This window comes from Anas acuta, chromosome 6 (assembly GCF_963932015.1).
Source record: "Anas acuta chromosome 6, bAnaAcu1.1, whole genome shotgun sequence".
In the NCBI taxonomy this organism is placed as follows: Eukaryota; Metazoa; Chordata; class Aves; order Anseriformes; family Anatidae; genus Anas; species Anas acuta.
In genome coordinates this window covers 14,538,176-14,557,495 of record NC_088984.1, presented here as the reverse complement: position 1 = coordinate 14,557,495, position 19,320 = coordinate 14,538,176, and the positions used below count along the sequence as shown (strand labels likewise).

Here is a 19,320-nt window from a genome sequence, read left to right as displayed (position 1 = left end):
CAGAGGGGCTGCATACACTCGGGCAGCTCACACCTCCATCACGTGGCCAGGCATCTGTCATCACCAAAACCACACAAGGAGTGGCTGCATTTTGGCTGTGCTGCTGGCACGTACATACGTGCAACGTCCGGGGAGCCCCATGGGAGCAGGCAGGGAGAGGGTTAGCTGTGCTAACTGAGGCTTAAAGGGTAGTGGGATGAAGAGAAACGTCTGTGGAAACATGGTACAAAGCAGAGGCTGGGGCTGCCACCATCTAAAAGAAAGAACTACCTCCAGAAGAGGACATCTGCCTCCAGCCCTGATTTCTACTCAGCCTGGCCCATCAGGAGGTATGGGAAGTGCTGCTACCAATCACGCCAGTGTTGCTGTGATGAATCACGGTGGCATCAAGTTAATACAACTCATCAGATCCTAATTAAACCACTCTATGTTGCTAATCACTCTGTGTATCTCGAGTGATCTTTTGGAGCACGTCTGACTCCAGTGAGGGTGGGCCAATCAATTCTCTAATGAGCCCTCACTTCTGCAACCACTCGCACGAACGCTCTGCGGACTTTCACTGCAACCACAGCATAAAAAAACTCAGCAACAGAAGCTAAGTTTGGTTTCGTCTTCCTTTTCTCCTGATGGTGTAGTGGCAGAACATGTCTATATAGACACACACACAGAGCAACTCAATAAGTTTTTGCAAAATCAAGCTATTCAAATATTTACTCTAGTGGGATTTACCTATACGCAGCTCTTTGTTTATTTAATCTTTCCACACACAATAAAAACAGCACTTCATCTCACTCCTTCCGAGATTTGTTAGTTTAGGAAAATTAATCCCATTTACAGAGTTGGCTAGGCTTGGATCAGTATCACTTACCAGACAATGACATACACACTGCTCGCAGCACGCAGCAGGACAGCACTCCATAGGATGCGAGGGAACAGACGGGGGTAAAACAGATATTTTCCTTCAAACTTCTGTTCATTTCACTGAAGTGTATAAATCACTTGCCTTTTCACTACATACGTACAGCTTTCACTTCAAATGAATCCAGGCATCTTCTCCCCCCCCCCCCTTTTCTCAACTCAAGCACTAAGTTCACATTTAGCTTTCATTAAATCCAAAAGAGCCTTCTGCTGCTCTTGCTGGCCTGAACAAGACCTCTGCCATTAATCTGAATGCTACTGAGTAGAATCAGTTCCTCGTGATAAGCACACTCTTCGTGACCTGAGCACACCTCAGCTGAGTGCCAGAAACATCGCCTTTTCCTTTCCCCCTGGCTCCTTGCCATTCTGCCCACATTTTCATACCTGTAAGCTTTCCCGTGGGTATTTATTTCCTGGAGGCTGTGCTAACCTAGCAAAACCCTGTCTGTATAAACCATTTTTACTCTCAAAGCGCGTAAATCCTTTTAGCTTGATCTCACCAAATTGCATAAAAGTCTTACTGCCTTACACTGAATCTTATCCTGGGAATCTTTAGCCGAGGCTCACACCTGAGGTTGACCTGGGAGTTATCAAATTGGTCGTTTTGAAACACTGGCTCTATATCTTGCAGTCGCATACCCGAGATAAGAAAAAGTCTATTTCTGAGATCATGACAAAAGGTTGCTGAAAATGTGTTCCTTTGCCACAAGATAAAAACTTAAAAATCTGAAAGTCATAAGCCTTTAAGGGTTTGTGGTTCACCTACTGCTGACCTGCTGGTAACCAAAGATCCATACGCTTAGGATCGCTTGGGACACTACAGAACTGCAAGTACTTCCAAGAAAACATCAGCATGTTGTTGTGAGTGTCACCGTGGAAGTATTTCACACTGTCCATCTATGCCAACAGTGGCACTTATCAGCAACTAGACCTGTTACAACTTTTTGAAAATGATTAGTAACATGCTCCAATCTTTATTTGCTGCCACACAGTCTGAGAGCCTGAATGACAGATCAGGACCCTGAGACACCGAGCACAACAAAAACACTGAACTGAAGGAAAATCTTCCCCATTTCTTGGCTTCACTTGGCCATTCACAAATGCACCGAGTTGTAGGACAACATCCTGCTTCCTCTTTGCTCACTGTGCTCAACCTCACAACCCTCAAAAACCAAAGGCACCTCACAGACACTTCCTAGATGACATTCTAACACAGGGGAGAGGATGTTCATCTGAAGCCTTCTGCTGTCCCCGTGACCCTGGATGTGAATTAGAGCAGTCCAAAGCCCCAAAAGCAAGATCAGCTCCTCCATGCATGCAGTACAAGGTGACAATCTGGGACCTTCAGGTATGCAGGCTGTTTTACAGAATTCTCCCTATCTATCACGTGCAGTTTATTTTCTACAGAGAACAGTTATTAGGGCATTTTTATATTAGCAAGACCTGATTTACTACTCACGTTCAATATTCATTACTGTTTTGTCAGACTGTATTGAAGGATTTAACCTCAAAATTCTCTGGTGAAAGAGGTAAAAGCTATATCACACATTTCAAGGGAACAAAACAGAGAAGCTAGGAGACAGCAATGAAATTAGGAGCTTGATTTTCAGAAAAAAATAAATACCTATTTAAGCAAGAAAAACACTAATGGTTTCAATATACAAGCCAATCTCCGCTAAAAAAAAAAAAAAATAGATCACCGAAAGTTTCTCTCCACTTTATAATTTAATCACTAGGATAACAATACTGTGCAAATTTAATTTTAGCAAAAAAATGACTAAGAATATCTATACAATCCATGTAAGCATATACCTCTTTACAAAAAAGGACCAAGAAATAGATTACATTTCAGTTTTACCAGTAAAAAGTGACATTTCTTCAAACTCAACACAAGATAAAACTGTATTCCAGAAGTTAATGAAAAATATTACTATACTATTAAATCAGTTTATTGTGAATTATAAAGAATTTCTGTCTTTCTTGCCCTTCCTTGCTTACATGGGAACATAATGCAGAGGAAATACACAGTATCAGTCTGTGTCTCGCGCTGTAACTATGAAACTAACTTATAAAAAGATCAGAGGACCAGACCCATAATTCAAATATTTAAGCTTTACACTTCAAGAGGAGTTAATGCAAACACCCTAACGGACCTGTCCATGTCTACAGTTCCCATGAAATGAAACACTTGAGGCACAAAACATCCATAAATACTTGGGCATCATGTGACAAATGGTAGCTAATTTTAAGCCTGTAAACACCAAGGGTCCACCCAATGGCACACTGAAATCAATTGCCATTTAATTTCAGTCTTACTGAATCTCTGAAGATAATTACAGTTAAAAAATTACTCCCGTATCCTATTGCTAAAGAAAATGCAGCCAATAAGACACATTCAGCTCCTGTGTGCACACTCCATCTCCTCACCTTTCCTCACCAAGGCTGGCAGGAACAACAAAACCCCTATCATTCCACCTACAGAAATGGGTTTTCATACTCAAAAGTGACATCCACAAACGTAATCCCTCATCCAGCCCAGCCCAGGACTAGGAAACATCATGGATATCACCACTGCCCCAACAGGGCCCTAGGAAGCAGAGTTTGGAAAGCTTCTCCCGCCTGCCTAGTCCAAAACCATGCTGGTACAAGCACACCATCAGCCAGAAGCAGGGAGGCAGGAACAGCACCAAAGAAGAAGGTCACAAAAGTCCACAGGAGACGTGTAAAGCCACCTGTAGTGTCTTCTGCAGACACTCCCCAAGGTGCCAGAAGTGACACCATCTCTGCCTTTCCCAGCCTACATTTTCCTCCCAGGCTCCAAGCACATTACCCGTGTCAATGGAGAACAGGCCTCCACAAAAAAATCCAGGAAATAGATTTGGGAAGCGAGGAAGGAAAAGGTCACAGAGACAAACCCTTCTGGGTTAAAACACCAAAAAAAGTGTAATCTGAGCATCACAGACCTCATATATATAAAACGTAAGAGCAGCTAGCTGTTGCTTTTTTTTTTTTTGCATGTTTTTACTAAAAATAAACACTGTTAACCTCTTTTCTTAGGAGACCTCATGCTCCTCAGAGAAGTTGTGATGCAATTGAATCACACAGTCCAAGAAGTGATTCTATATGAAGGATTATTAATATGCCCACTGCTGAATATTCAACTTGAATTGAATTAAAATGGGGGGAAAACAGTAACCAGACCCTTATACGCAGCACTGAAACAAGAAACAGACACACACATGCTACAACAGAAGTTTGAAATGGAAATTGGTTTCCGTACCAAACTACATGCTATACTGAACAACTGAAAAAAAAAAACAAAAAGACAAATACTTTTGGACTTAATCTGAAGCATCACAACACAAAATCAGACTTAACTGACAGCAGGCAGCTGTGTATTGATACCAGTTAGATACACCTCTGACTGTGAAGCACAGGACTATCTAAAAGCAGAATCTCCTCTCACAAATCCTGACACTCATCTTCTACAGTGTCATACTTCTGATACATGCCAGGTTTTAAATGTTGACACTTCACAAACAGTTTCTTTTCCTGACAGTTTCTTTACCAGCCAACTCCAGTGACAGATGATTGAAGCGAGGAGAGTAACTGGTGTTGTTTCTCTAGATGTTTGGTACAGAGTGAATTCAATCTAACGACAAGCATTTATACCCCTAAGTGAGAGAAATACTGCTTCTGCAAGGTCACACCCAACCAACTTTAGAGCTTCAGAGAAGTCTTGCTCCTCCTCTAGAGAGCAGTTAAAAACCCACAAGGTGCCTCTGGTGGGACGTGCTCCACGCGAGAGCTGGGCCGCGCTGGCACTCCCAACACAAGCAGCACCATGTTCTCCATGGGAACCACCCAAGAACAGCATGAAATGCAACAGGGCCCCCTCAAAATCCACTGCTGCACAAAAAAAACGCTCAAGGGCCATAACATATTCTTCATGCATGAAACCAATGAGTTAAGATTCTCTGTTAAGGCAATAAACTGAAGCTGTTGCAACAAGGACAGGAACACAGCAAGATCAAAGAGGTAGTTTGTATCAGTACCTCCATTCATTGTGGAGCTTAAAAAAAAAATCACAAGCATTATTTAACATACTCCACTATTTTTTAAAACCCTCAAAATCAACTCCATAGAAAAGAAAAACATACACTCAGTTCCACCAGCGTAGGTTCAAGTTTAGTTTTATTTCCTTGATAACAAGAGCAGAGTTGTCATCTTCACTGTAGAAAACTAAGTAACTCACTTTAATTTCAAGATAATTAACAACACTATTATACAGCAGTCTAGACAGACATTGTTGACTTAAGTTTGAATTGCTTGAGAGAAGGCTGGCTGTACAGCCACCATGGACTCATTTGGAGAATGCATTTTCAACCCAATAGGTTTTATTCCCCCAAAGTCTCTTCAGCTTTAGGAAAAGCAATTCCAATTTCAAAGCACAAGCCTTCTCTGCTACAACTCTTCTCCCCATCTTCCTTTACTTTCTCCCCTTTGCTCCACACAAATGAGCTATTAATTCCTAAATAAATGGAATGAGCAGCACTTAACATCAGGATCCACAAGGGTATTTAGGCTCCTATCTCCTGTTTAGAGGCCTGTTTAAACAGGAATTAAAAGACTAAACGCTTCCGTGGATTTAGGCCCAGAAGCTCAAATCTGCAAACACGTGCACTTTAGTGGTCTCCAGGGTGACCACACAAACTTCACAGGCCTTGAAGAAGTTCTCCAAAGACAAATGCTGGTTTTGGAAGTAAACTGCTGAAACGCAAAGGCCCGAATGTGGATTAGGAAACTCTCCCTCGTGCTTGTCTTCCAAAACCACAGAGCCTAACTTCTGGGTTTCTGTTTGCTGCCTTTGCACCGCCCTGGTGCACCAGAAACAAGCCGTTGGCTTGGCATGATCCATTTTCAGAGATGAAGCATTACACCACATTGCCATAGCCACTCTGAGCACCAACATCTCTCGATCGAGGCATCACCACAGCTGTTCAGCTTATCACCAGAAGTCAATGTTACTGATACGACCATCTCAAGGGCCAACACCTGCTGTGGCAATGCCAGAGCAGAGTGGCTCTCCTCCAGACCCATGCAGAACTAAAATGCTATAACCGCTCTGCTTTAGCATCACTGAACCACAGAATAATTAAGGTTGGAAAAGACCTCCAAGATCACCTGGTCCAATCATCCCCCTGCCACCAATGTCACCAACTAAGCCATGTCCCTAAGCACCACGTCCAACTTTTCCTTGAAAACCCCCAGGGATGGTGATGCCACCACCTTCCTGGGCAACCCGTCCCAACACCTCTTTCTGAGAAGAAATGGCTAATTTCCAACCTGAACCTCCCCTGGCACAACTTGAGGCCACTCCTATGGCTAGTTACCTGCGAGAAGAGGCCAAACCCCAGCTCCCCACAACCTCCTTCCAGGTAGCTGTAGAGCGCAGTAAGGTCTAACAGAATCACAAATGCTGGAAAAGACCTAAACTTCAACACCCCTCAGCGCCTTCCTCACGAGTGGCCTGTGATGCACCTCTATTTGAGATCAGAGCTGCGCTGGTGGTGCCTTAGGGCATCAGTCACCCGATGGAGACCCCATGGAGGTCCCATACCATCCCGGGGGGCTGCAGCAGGCTGCCCAGCCCAGCCATGCCCCACCACCCCCAACCCTTCTCGCCCATCTCACCCTTCTTATCCATCAGCCACATGAAGAAGAAGCAGGGCGCGAAGCCGATGGGCCCCCAGAAGACGAGCAGGGCGATGTCCCAGCCGCTGAAGCCGAAGGCCAGGCGGGCCGAGTTCTGGATGGGGCCCCAGGTGTTCCACAGCAGGCCCTGCGCGAAGCCCAGCAGCGAGAAGAGCAGCAGCACCAGCCACCGCCGCCCGTACACGCGACCCGCCGCCGGGGCCAGCCGCCGGACCGGCACCGGCACCGGGACCGGCACCGCCGGGCTCCCCGCAGCCCCCCGCGGCTGCTGCAGCTGCTGGGGCCGCCGCCGCTGCTGCTGCTGGTGGTGCTGCTGGTGGTGGTGGGGCGGCGGCGGGGGCAGCAGGGGCTGCCGCTCCTCCGCGCTGCTCCAGCCTAAGCCCATCTGCGGGGCGCTGGCGGCCGCCCGCCGGGGAGGAGGGCGCGGGGCCGGGGGCAGGGACGAGCCGTACGCGGAGCCCCCGAGCGCGGCGGCGCTGCCCCGGCCCGGCACAGCCGCATGCGCGCTCGGGGAAGGGCCGGCGGCCGCCTCCTTCCTCCGCCGGAGAGGGGAGGAGGGGAGCGGAGCCGAGGAGGCACGGCCGGGCCCGGAACAAAATGGCCGGGGCGGAGAGCGGCGGCCCCGCCGTGCCCGGTAGGTGCCCGCCGGCCCCGGGCGTGCTGCCCGCTGGCGGTGCCGGAGTGGGTGGGTGGGTGGGGGGGAGGTGGTGTCGCTGTACCCCTTGCGCCTCCCCGGGAGGAAAGCCTCGGTTTTAGTGTATTTCCGTAGTGAAGCACCCCGGTCCTGCAGCCTGGTTCCTGGAGGAGTTGCAGAGAGATGAACCGAGCCTTAATTTCTGAGGGGGGTGAAAAGCTCAGGAGTGTGTTGGCAGGGAGCTAGACCCCCAGCCCTGCACCATCCCTTCCAATCTTAACAGCTCTCCTTCAGCATCCCCTCTGGAGCGTCCCACCTCAGGAGTGATCCCATTACCTGGTCACCTGCAGTCAGAGAGGACAGGGCTGGGTTGGGTTGGCCCCTTAGCACCTAGAGGTACCTTTACTCAGCAAGGTGCTACAGCAGGTGCTTATCCGTGTTACATCAGGTTTGAAGAGGGCTCTCTTCCAAAAACATCCCTTAATAACCCAAAAAGGGTTGGGGTGGATGCGGCGCACCTAAATGGGGTGTCTGCCTCACAGGTGTCAGAGTGGCTTTGTAATGAGGTGGCTAAAAATCAGCTGTGGCCTGAATCGGAGGGAAAAAAAAACAACAGGATTCATTTACAGCCTGCACGTAAATCCATTTTAAAAGAATTCAGATGAATTCTGAATCATGTGGGCTACGCTAGGCTCATTAGAAACTATTATCATTTAAATAGATTGAAGTATATATTCATTTCATTAGGTTGTATGAGTATTTATCTGTATATCTACCATCTGCACTTGTCATAAAATTAATGGCTCATATGCTGCACAATGCTTCATCTTCCCTGAAAAAATACGCATTTCAGTTTGGCTCGCTTAGGAATTCTGTCACAAAGATTGGAAGCCGGTTTGATAAATGCCTGTGTGCTTAATTGGGAAGAGCTAAATAGTGGGATCCACAAGGGCTGGTTTTAGATGCAGTGTTAATGTAATTCTGTTGATACATTGGGCAGCGCATGACTGAAATTCAAACGCGATGCCCAACCCACAGTTTTGCAGCCAAAACTACACACTCCCGTGAAATTTCCCCCCAAAACATACGGACATCGCATATTGTTTAGCCCACACAGCTCTGTTTGCTAGACAGAGGCCCAAATTAGGAGTTGCAAGCACTCAGGGTGGAAAAAGGAAATTATTCCAAACGAAATGATCAGAAATATGATCAAAAAGAAAATGAGGTTTTGTCTAGAAAATTTCAGTATCTTCCTCAGGAAAAAACATTCATGAACAAATAAATACCAGAGAGATGTGCAGATAGTAAAGTAAAACTTCAGCTTGCCATGTAGAACTGTGATGAAAAAAAACAGTAAAAATATTGGACAAGTTTCAGACTTGATCATGACCGATGTGTATTCTGTTAGTGCTCTTTTTTTCCAAGTAAGATTAATTCCCTGTTTTGCTTGGTCTTCTTTATACATTACCACCTCCGTATGGTTTAGCCCGTGCCAAAATGTTCTTTCGATTTGAAACGGCTATGTTACTTCTATAATTTAATTGATTCGGTGGCATTGTGCCAAAGACAAAGTGCTGTCATCTGAAAAAGTAAACAAAGTGAAAAAATGTTGCTCCCTTTGAACATTTTTCAATTAACTGTAGTAATTGCAGGGCTTTCTTGGTTATTCTAGTAGCAAGAAACTAATCCACTAATAAGGCAGGCGGTGCCTTGCAGTGTCCTTTAACTGCAAAATTTGCCTCTTGATACCTGTGTGGTAAAATGGAAACTTCAGTAAAATTCTTCAATAACTTATGCAGGTCACTTCATCATGTGAGAGTTTTAGAGATATTTTGGTGCATGCATGGGCCAGCAGGAGAGAGAATCTTCTGAGAAACAGTGACAAAAAAAAAGGAGATTAAAATAGACTTGGAAAATCTAGCTTTATTTACTATTGACTTAATTATGATTTGAATAATTTATTTTAACTGCTTGATTCTAAATCACTCCATCTTTTTCATAGCTTCACAACCCATATGCAGATCTTTCTGTCACGGCCTGACCTTTTCCATTCCGGCTATTTAATTAACACAATGTAATATTCTGTGTGAATTATTCTTGTTTGCAGGATATGGTACCATTTAAATTTGTTAATGTAAAGGAGCAGTGCATTGTTGATAAACTGTTGGAAACCAAATTAGCTTTATCTTGCAGCTAGCTGATTGCATTATTTCACTCATGGGTATAATACTTCTCTAAATATGCTAATTTCACTCTTTTCTCCGTGTGGTGACATTTTTACTGTTCTCATTACTGACATTTGTAATATGTGGGGTGGGGAAATCTTTTCTTGCTTTAACCTCATTATAATGTAGCTAAAGAGATTTGAATATTATCAGATGAAGCGCACGTACATTCTGGCAAGTGGAAAGGTTATTTTGTCTCCTGGCCCAGAACCTTAATGCCTATAACTGGACTTGCACAGACTACAGTGCCTAGATCCAAAACAGTGATATAAAAGCCCTTCCAGTTATCAATCACACGGCCATGAGAGCGTATCCGCTGGTTAGGTGCCTCCATTTCAGACCTGAAAGCTCTCAAGTTGCTTGTATCTCCGTATGCATGCCTGCCTGCCTATATCCGTGCTAAAACCCTCCTGAATTCTTCCTAGGAGAAGTTGGTGGCCTCGTGCTTTGATAGACTGGTAGTGACGGATAAAAATTGTTTGGCTGAAACTGTTAGTGCTGCCAACTGCTCATCCCATCCCTGAGACAGGCCGGGCTGATCCATTAGTGAGTTGGCACCTCGACTGCGCTGTTTTAAGCTTGGCTTATAAAGATAAACTGAAGGCTTTGACGGGTTTGTTGTAACCCTGGGGCATCTGCAGAGCCGGATTCAGCTTAAACACACCTATCGTGAAACGGTTGAGTTGAGCAGTTAGAGGATTATCCCCCCATGATGGAACCTCCAACTCCTAGGGCATTAGCAAGTGCCATTTGCTCTCTCCAGTCATCAGGCTTTTGGCAGATCAGCTTCCCGTGTGACTTTTTTTTCAGAGTGATTAGAAGAATTTCAGCATCCCCTTGTTTCTGATGCCTCTCTCCCGAAACAACGCCCAGCACTATGTGTGCAGTCTGGTTCTTTCTTGTTTCAGCTCATCTCTTCCAGCCTGACAAGTGGCAGTTCATTGCAAAGGCTAGAAGCGTTTTGACACAAAACGGGCAGGATCCTAAATTCGTTTAAAGATTCAAAAGTGATGTTTAGAGTGTTTCGAATATTCCCTCCAGCATCCAATAAAAGGCATGTTTTCCAAAGGTTTCCCTCAACTGCTAGACTTCATTCGGAGCTGTGACAGTATAGTTGCAGAGTTCTCATACGCAGCACCAGCACAGCAGAGAGATGTGATGGTTTTCCTTACACCCTCTGTCCTTGCACAACACCTAGGAAGAGGTGTGAGCAAATCCTGTCCTTCCCTCATCTCGTTTTGACATTCCCTTCCTTCTAGTTAACGCAGGAACACGTTCAGGATCTCCTCTGTTTTCAGCCTGTTTTGGGCATCTTCCAGTCTGTACCTTTCAGCTTCTTTCTCACCTTTCTCTTTTACTGAGAGGAAGATAGACTTCTAGCTCTACAGTCATACAATGGTTCCCTTGTACTTTGGGATGAAAAAGGCTTTACAGTACTTCTTTTTTTTTTCTGTTGTTTTCTTTTTTCCTTCTATCAAAAAGAAAGGAAAATACAGAGACATGTTCAGCTTATGAAAGCTGAACAGTTTTATTCTTAAAATCAAATATCAATAGTATCCAGCGGACAGTCATTTATACCTTTTGATCACAGGCTGTGTGTGCCCACGTTGCATAGTGACCATTGTAGGGGAGATGATTTTGTGGTTTGTGGTTAGCCAGAGCCCACTGCAGGGTCCCTGAAGGAGATGCTGGGCAGCTGTTTTTTCATGCGGATTCTTCCTCTGTGGTTGGTTAATGAAAGATGTAGGGAATACAGGCCGAAAATCTCAGTCTCCTTGGGTCTTGATCTGCCTCAGTCTTGATCCCATTGTCTCTGCCAGCAAGAAAAGCTAGTCATTTTGCACTGGTACTGGTCTGTGCATTGTGTCTCTGGTGAATGATCAAGCTTTGTCATTGTTCTATTGTCTTACATTGAGGCAGCAAGGAATAACGTAATCATTGCCCAGTTGTAATGACTGGAGTGTTAGGGCGTTCATGTATACAAAGTTCTGTGTATCTGGCTGGTCACACATGGCTATCATACAGTAGGTGTGCTGGGATACCCCTAACAGCAGCTTGTATTAGCTGTGAAAATCACAGCCTCCTTGCCCAGAAGTTTATCTTTCTATAGAAACTGTTTCTTTTATGTTGAATATTTACATTAAGAAACAAAACTAATGTTATTGCAGTGTTAAGATTGAACATTAAGTTACAAGAGCTTGGTGATTCTGATTTTTGTGAACTGTATTAGGTCAAATTATCCTTAGCCCTACATTGCATTAAAGCAGGATGTTAAGTCCCTTACATGAACCCCAAGATTGAAAACAAAACACTGAAGATAGTTTTTAACAGATCAATTTCCCCTTCATTGCTGGCAACAAGTGCATTGTCAGTGTGTTGCTGCATGAGGAAGTTTATAAAGGTAAATAGCAACATGAAAGTTAAGTTGACTTCTGCTTGCTGAATGAAATAATGTAAACAGATGTAAGAACAGCCATGCTTTTTCTTATTGTTGTTATAATAATGGCAATCCCAGAATCTAATACTCTGATTGTGCACTTGAGAAACTTTTCTGGAGGTTCACATGGTGAATCTTTCCAGTTTCTTTCAATTTATTAATTTATGTGATTCAAAAATACTACTTTTATTCTTGTAAAGTACAATTTCATTTTGAGAATTGTACCTCTAAAAAACTTGGGCATTAATCAAGATATGTATCCAGTGTATTATAATAATGAACAAAGCCATGTATAACTCCATCATCACCCCTTTGTAGGTCAAATTCAAAAGGCTCATTTGTGTTATTGACTATTTACTACAATAGCTTACGGGAAAAACATATTTTTAGAATACTATTCACTGTCACTATTCAATATTTACTACAATAGCTTATGGAAAAATGTTGTATTTTAGATTTAGAGTCTTCTGTTGCTGTCACTTTGAAGTTCACGTCAATCGAATTTGCAGCATAGGACAACAATAAAGTCGTAGATGGTTACAGCTTGTGACTGAATTTTGTGCAGGGCATCGATCAATGATATAGTCATAGAAATATGTTTACTACTAACAAGGAATAGGAAAATAAACAGAAATACAGTTTATTTACAACATGAGCAAATTAGTTTTTTTCTTAGAAATATAGATGCTTGTTCTCTGATGTGCCAATTCCTTTACTTTCAATCAAAACATATTCAGTTTTGTATTAAATTTCCCATGTGTTAGGAAGGTTGTAAAAAAAAAATATATATATGTATGAGTGCTGGTAAGGTATTGGGAAGGAATGGGTTTGCTACTACTTTTCCCCATCAGCAGGTGAGTGTAATTTACATGCCCAACAGACAGAAAGGTGGAATTGTAGCAGCCAAGTTTAAGAAAGAAGGCTGCCTTGTTGGATAAACTCTTTTATATCCTGATGGAAGGCTTTGTTCAAAGACCATAGTCTTTTCCTTCAAAAGAAAATGAAATTCAATTTATCTGACAAGTGCTGCAGTCTCATGTTTCACTGTGCTTTCAGCAATTTTGCCAATAGGGCATATACAATGTTCCTTGGAAATACATTTAATATCACTTGTCTCAATTGTACATATCCCCATTTTCCTGGTTTTGGAGTTAAGAAGGAGAAGGGAGAATATGAAATGCCAGGACATGCAGGCAGGATTTACAAGGACAATTTGGGAAAGGAAAGCATTTCTTCTACTGGAAGAGATCAGAAGAGCTGATAGCTTGATGTTTATTTTTTTTTTAGCTGAAGACAGATACAACTGCTTCCTGGAAGTGCAGTACAGGATGGCAGCAGGAGAAGCAAAGGGCAGAAGCTGGCAAGGAGTTCTGGACTAGCTTTCTAAGAAGAGCCCTAGGGGATTTTGGAAGGAGTTTCATAAATTTATGCATGATCTTGGGGTGCAAGTCCCTCCCAGTGTTAGATTCAGTGTTCTGCCTCTTACTCCACCCCCTAAGAAGTCTGATAGCTATTTCCTTATTTTTTTATTGTAAGGACAGTTTGAGGGCATAGCCCATGCTCTTATCGTTGTGTCTTGGGTCACTCAGGCTTGCTCTAACTGTGAGATGCTGCAGCAGGACTGCAAAGTGTGTGCACACACCACTTGCCTTTTGGTCCCAAAATTTTCCTGGGAAGGACATCCTGATTCTTTTATTTTTTCCTCCTCCATCAACAGTAGCAGACACTGAGGGTAAGGAAGGGTGTGCTTATTATTTCAGGCTTCTGGAAGAAGCTGTAGGTGCCAGTTTTACCAGTGCAGAAGCGTGTTCAACAGGTCTGTCCTGAGAGGCTCCATTAACAGCTAACTCTCCTACAGTAGCCAAAACATCTATGCAAATCTAGTTTAGATGCCCCTAGGTTATGCTGTATCTGCAGTGGTGCCATACCCAGAGTCAAAAATAATAGTAACAGCAATAAGTGGTCAGGAGGATAGACCCAGGTGTTCATGCAGTGTGTCCTGAAAACTACCTGGATATAAATAGATGCATTCTGTTTGCCCAGAGTAGGCTGATTATAGTGCATAACCTTGTAATCACATGCAGATTATTTAATTATTATTATTATTTTAATTTACAGAGTTAATGTACTGAGAAATCATTAAGTCTGACCTCCAAACCAAGTCACTTCTTTTTGGTTTAGCGAATTTCACTGTCCCCTGTTCCTTCTTCCTCACTCCCAGCTGTGGATATTTAATTAGCTGATTTTTTGAATGCTTTGACTCCTCTATATTAGCCTATTTGATGCCAATTATTTCTTTTATCTTCTGATACATTATACTTCTTTTAAAAAAAGAAATAAGGCTGATAAAGTATTACAGATTTGCAAGAAAAACAAATTGACAGTGCTTCTTCCTAATATGTTACTGGGATTTCCTTGTACTCCCTCTTTTAGAAAATAATTTTAATACCTCTCAATTAAACCTCATATTTAAGCAGCAGGGTGTTTTGGCAGAAGCCAACTACCACTCGCTAATGAACTCCTGTAATTTGCTAAATTATTTTAAATGAATGAGAATACATTTAGCTTTTTAATGACAGTACATTTAACTTCTGAACAACTTTGATCAAGTCACTTTTCTTCAGACTGCCTGCTGAGCTAAACTCTTTATTCCCAAGCCCCATTCAGTTACTCTGAAAAATTGTTAATCGGAAACAAAAAATATTTTTTTCTTTTAGAAGCACAAGGTCTACTGGAGAGTACTTAGCAAATTCATCCCTATTCTTTTACCTGCCCTCAGTGCTGAAGTCTGGCCGAGTCTTCGTTTTTGGCAACACTTCATGTAAAGATGACTGGAGAGCTTTGTTTTTTTAATTGGAAGATCTCTATTTCACACTGTTGCCTTTCTAAAGAACACCTAGGTTTTTCACCAATTATTTAGGTTGTCACAGTTACAAAATTTGAGTTAAAACTTGGTCAGTTTTTCAGTTCCTGGTTGGATTCTATACATGCCTTGCATGAAGTCAAAACATGAGACAAATTATTCCTGTTTCCTTTTGTACTGTGAAGCCACATCATTTGTTGAGCCTGGTTGAAAGAACTAATTTAACAGTATTCGTTTTCTCTCTTGGATCAGAGTACAAGGGAGAAAATGAAGACTCCAACAGAGTTTTTTTCTTTTCAAAAGGAATATGCATTTCTATCCTCTCCTGCTACCTGATTTCCCTCAGGAGTTTGATCTCTAATGCCCGGGATATGCCAAGGACTTTTTGTTTCTTTGCTACACATTTTATTTATACACATTTTACTTATACACACTGGTGTCCAGACTCTGTGCCCTTGTAAATGCTATAAAATCTCAGGTTTTGCCTAGGAGCAATTACCATCAATTTCAGATGAGGAAATACTGAGAAGGAAGAGTCCAGCTTGTGAGGTCTTCATGAAGCTGTGACAACAATAACTAAGGAAAACATTATTTTAGATTGCTTTTTTTTTTTCTGCTAATACCTCTTCCAAGAGGTATCTGTCTTCAGATATCTCCTTTACCTTTTATCATTCATATAGTATATAGTTCTTTCAGAAATCTGGGTGACTCATCAGTGGAGATCTCCAAATTACCAAATACCTATTTGATGCAGTGCATGATAGTTACCTTCTATTGTGTGCCTTTTCAGTCACAGCCATTTAGATATGCCTGACAAATATTATGGGGAATGAATTATGTTTAACTGACTGTAGTTCTCACCAAGGAATACATAAAACTGATTCAAGACGCTTAAAGATTCTTTTCACAAAATTGGCAAGAATTCCCATTTGTCTTTTCCGAAAAAGTAATGTTCATTTGTCTAATGCTTTAAATTGTCTAAAATGTCTCAAACTCCACTGCTGATTATATCAGCAGTGTATGTGGTGTATGCAATTATTTTATCTATATCAGGAAAAGATAAACACTCATTTAACAATGATTTTGATACCACTTGAGGATAGAAATGATTAACATCAGTCTGAGACAGACTGTCCTCTTTCATTGTTTCTAAATTTTATAGGGAAATAGGTTCAGAACTGAATCAAGTATGGAGACATGACAAAAACCTCCGGCTATTGTTCAGTAGTGGAGAGGCTATTTAGTTAGGTTGTATTGTGTTTTTTTTTTTATTTTGCACTAATGCAAGCTGTCCCAACAGCTTGAGCTGTGAGCTCCCCACTGAATATTCACTGTGGTTAAAACCACACCTTTCAAAAGCACAGTATGCATGTGGAAATCACATCAGAAAGCCACGCAGAATCAACAGTTGAGTTGGCTTTAGTGAGCCTTCCTGTCTCTCCCAGTAAAATTTCTACTTTTATAGAGAACGTCCCAACTACTGGCTGAAGTTACAGGTTGAACCCAAAGTTTTGCAGTAAAACTTAGTTTTAGAAAATCCTCCAAAAATATTTCTGTTGATTTAGGTCCTTTAAAATAATTAAATGTACTGCCCTTAAAACAAAAGCAATTGAACAGTGGAAAGGACAGCCATGTGGTGATAAACTTAGCCTAACAAGGAATAATTTCGTTTTAACAAGGTAAAAGATATGCAAGGCCAGCCAGCTCCCATATCATGAACACCAGCTGTGTGAAATATTTACAATTGCACCGTTCGAAGATGGAAGAAGCCGTATAAATCCCTCTGGGAGTGCTCAGGTCTGGACTGAGCCTCACGTTCAGTCTTTGAGCAATATCACTGAAGAAAAACACACCGAGCTTTGTCCTCTGGCCCTGCCTGGCACCAGCTCCCTGCGGCCTCACTGGCACCTGCAGTTGTGCCTGCTCGTGGTGGCTCTGCCATCGCTGGACGAGCTGCCTCCAGCTGTGCTCACCTATCACTGTGAAACCCCCGAGGCTCTTTCCGTGGGTGCTGAGGGCCATATGGTGTGGCATACGGTCCCTGTGCGGCCTCCTTATGTCCTCCTGGCTGTGTGAGTTGCTGGAGTGCGAGACTGAAGGCCGAGTGTCGTAGACGGCTCTGTCGCAGCAACACCATCCTGGCAAGCGCTGCTCCGCGGCTGAGAGGAAATGTGGAAAACAACTCAAACCCCAAACTCCCTCCTCTCATCTGCCCGGAGAATTGGAAGCTGTTTTTTAAATTTTATGTTCTGTGATGATAAAATACCAGAGGCCTTTGTTTTTAAAGCTATAAGCTGGTGTTGCCTGCCACCAGGTGTGAAAGGCATGTGCAGGATGCTGTTCTGCCATTCGTGCCTCAGTATTCCTACATTTTGTTATGGTAGAAACAATCCCAAGGAACCTTCCTCAGCAACCCCTGCTCCCAGTGCTTCTTCCCCTGTTGGAGAAGCCCTGTGGGCTGCTGGCTGTGGGGCTTGCTGGTTCTCCACACCCAGCCTCCGACTTGCACACATTGAGGGGAGCAGGGGCACCGGGTGTTAAGGGGAATTTTCTTGTCCTGTATATGTTTAACCCGTTGTGGATGCTAGACCATATTATGACCCCTAAATAGTGTGAGTGAATAGGTTTGTTTGTTCTAAACAAGTCATGGGGAACCTGGCGTATTTAATCAGTATGTTAAATGTTAGACATAATATGGATACAGATTCTGCAGGAGTTAACTTCAGTAGAGGTTACAATAACAAATGGATTTTTTTTTATGATCCACATTTGTAGTCCACTGCTTCAGCTCTATGGAACTGATTTTTTTATTTTTTTTAAACAGGTTTTCCTTCTCAATATGTCCCTAAAGAAAAGTTGTTCTAAAAGTGCTGAGTTTATTCAAGTTGCCTGCATTTCAGCTTGACAGTTTCAGTGGGCCATATAACTCTCTGAGCAGCAAAGGACTAAATTGAAATCTTGAATTAGCATAGTTCTTGGATTGACACAATTTTTTCAAATTCTGTAGATGAAATATTAAAACTTTAAAAATACTTGCTGCTTTTGGTTGCGCTGCAATTTCTTGGTTTAAATTAAATGCATAGGAACCTGGTTTGCTATCTCTGACAATACTCTACATTTTGTGGAAAGAATTCTCTACAGAAAGACTGTTACTAGAAAAATGTATGGTCTCTAAACTCTGGACATTATTCATATTTTTTTTTTATTGATAGCCTAATTCTAAAGCATTTGGCTACAGTGCTTTACTGCCCAATTACAAGTTAAAATTCCAAGTGTATGCCTATTTATTTATTTATTTTTATATTTTACGTGCTAATCACTGTTTTAAACTGTAATTGAGTGTAGGAATGTTCTCCCAGTATTTGTAGTAGAAGTGTTACATAAAATTTTTACAAGTGCGGTACATGAAAAAATCAACTATAAACAGATGAAGTATTAGTTCTTAATATTTCCCCTGCTGTGGGAGATTATAGATAGCACTTCATGTATCATAAGTCATTTCTTCACTGCTCTTTTTTTTTTTTTCCTTACACAGGTGAAGATGTCAAACCATTTACTCCAGAGACAGCCAAGGAAATTGTGATGTCTCTACAGCAACCTGCAGTCTTCTGTAATATGGTTGGCGACTGGCCAGCCCTGCACTGGAATGTGAAATACCTTTCTGCAGTGTTGGATGGAAAGACAATAGAGTTTAGAATAGGATCGAAGACAATGGATTTAGGTGAGACTGAGATGGACTGGTGATATACTTCACAGCTCTTTTTCTTTTTTAGGTTGCACAGTTCTCTGTCTCTCTGTTATCATTGCTCAGTCTCTAATGTCTTACTTTTCATCAGTCTTTATTTTTAGGACAGTAGATTTGGCCAGTGGTGGGACTCTCCTTTCTTAAGTGCTTATTTGTAGTAGTAAGTCTGGTAGGTAAAGCTAACATATAGGAATCAAGAGTCTCAGTTTCCTTTCCTTGCTTTGTAGGGTATGCGGTTGGTCCTTGTCTTTTACGTGATTCAAATGTTCAGACAGACTCAGCTTCTACATCCACAAACCTTAGTGTGTTTAAAAATTAGTTGATTGACCAGACTATCCTCTTTTTTCACCTGTAGAATTGAGATAATTCTCACCTTCCTCCCAGAGGCTTTATAAGACTCTGGTAGGGTTTTTCTTTTTTTTAAATAAAAAACAAAACTTTAAGAACCTGTGATGAAAGATGCTGTAAAGTATAAACCATTAAAAAAATCACCTGATGGCCAGTTGAATAATTTCACCTCTAACCTTCCAGATTGACTCGGAGATCTAGGAACACATGACGGAAAAAAGGCAAGTTTTAGCAGTTGATTTTAAATACTACAACAGCCACCTGTAGCTATACAATGCTAGCCAAGATGTATCTATGGACAGAAAGAGTTTCAGACCAGAGTGGGAAGATACAAGATCTGTGTGCATCAAACTGTCAATCTACTAGTGACTTTAGAGGTTATTCATTGGTTTATTCATATATATGAATATCTTCTGAATATGCTCCGCATATCCT

At 42.3% G+C, this 19,320-nt stretch overlaps 2 protein-coding genes across 6 annotated transcripts in view; one reads left to right on the top strand and one right to left on the bottom strand.

Moving 5' to 3' along the window:
* Window positions 1–7,166, bottom strand: part of SLC49A4 (solute carrier family 49 member 4) — a 59,137-nt gene extending 51,971 nt beyond the window's left edge. For both annotated transcript variants that reach the window (XM_068687497.1, XM_068687498.1), the window contains exon 1: window positions 6,613–7,166. In XM_068687497.1, coding sequence (XP_068543598.1) covers window positions 6,613–7,018 — 406 coding nt within the window. In that variant the 5' untranslated portion in view covers window positions 7,019–7,166. The remainder of the gene's footprint in view (window positions 1–6,612) is intronic.
* The window catches only part of HSPBAP1 (HSPB1 associated protein 1), a 42,182-nt gene continuing 29,997 nt past the window's right edge, over window positions 7,136–19,320 (top strand). For 3 of the 4 annotated variants that reach the window (XR_011098105.1, XR_011098104.1, XM_068687499.1), the window contains exons 1-2: window positions 7,136–7,267; window positions 18,328–18,513. Coding sequence is in view for 1 of the 4 variants with exons in the window: in XM_068687499.1 (XP_068543600.1) it covers window positions 7,231–7,267; window positions 18,328–18,513 (223 nt within the window). In the remaining 3 variants the exon portion in view is untranslated. Of the gene's footprint in view, window positions 7,268–18,327; window positions 18,514–19,320 lie in introns of those variants that run through there. The other variant, XR_011098106.1, reaches the window with a different exon arrangement.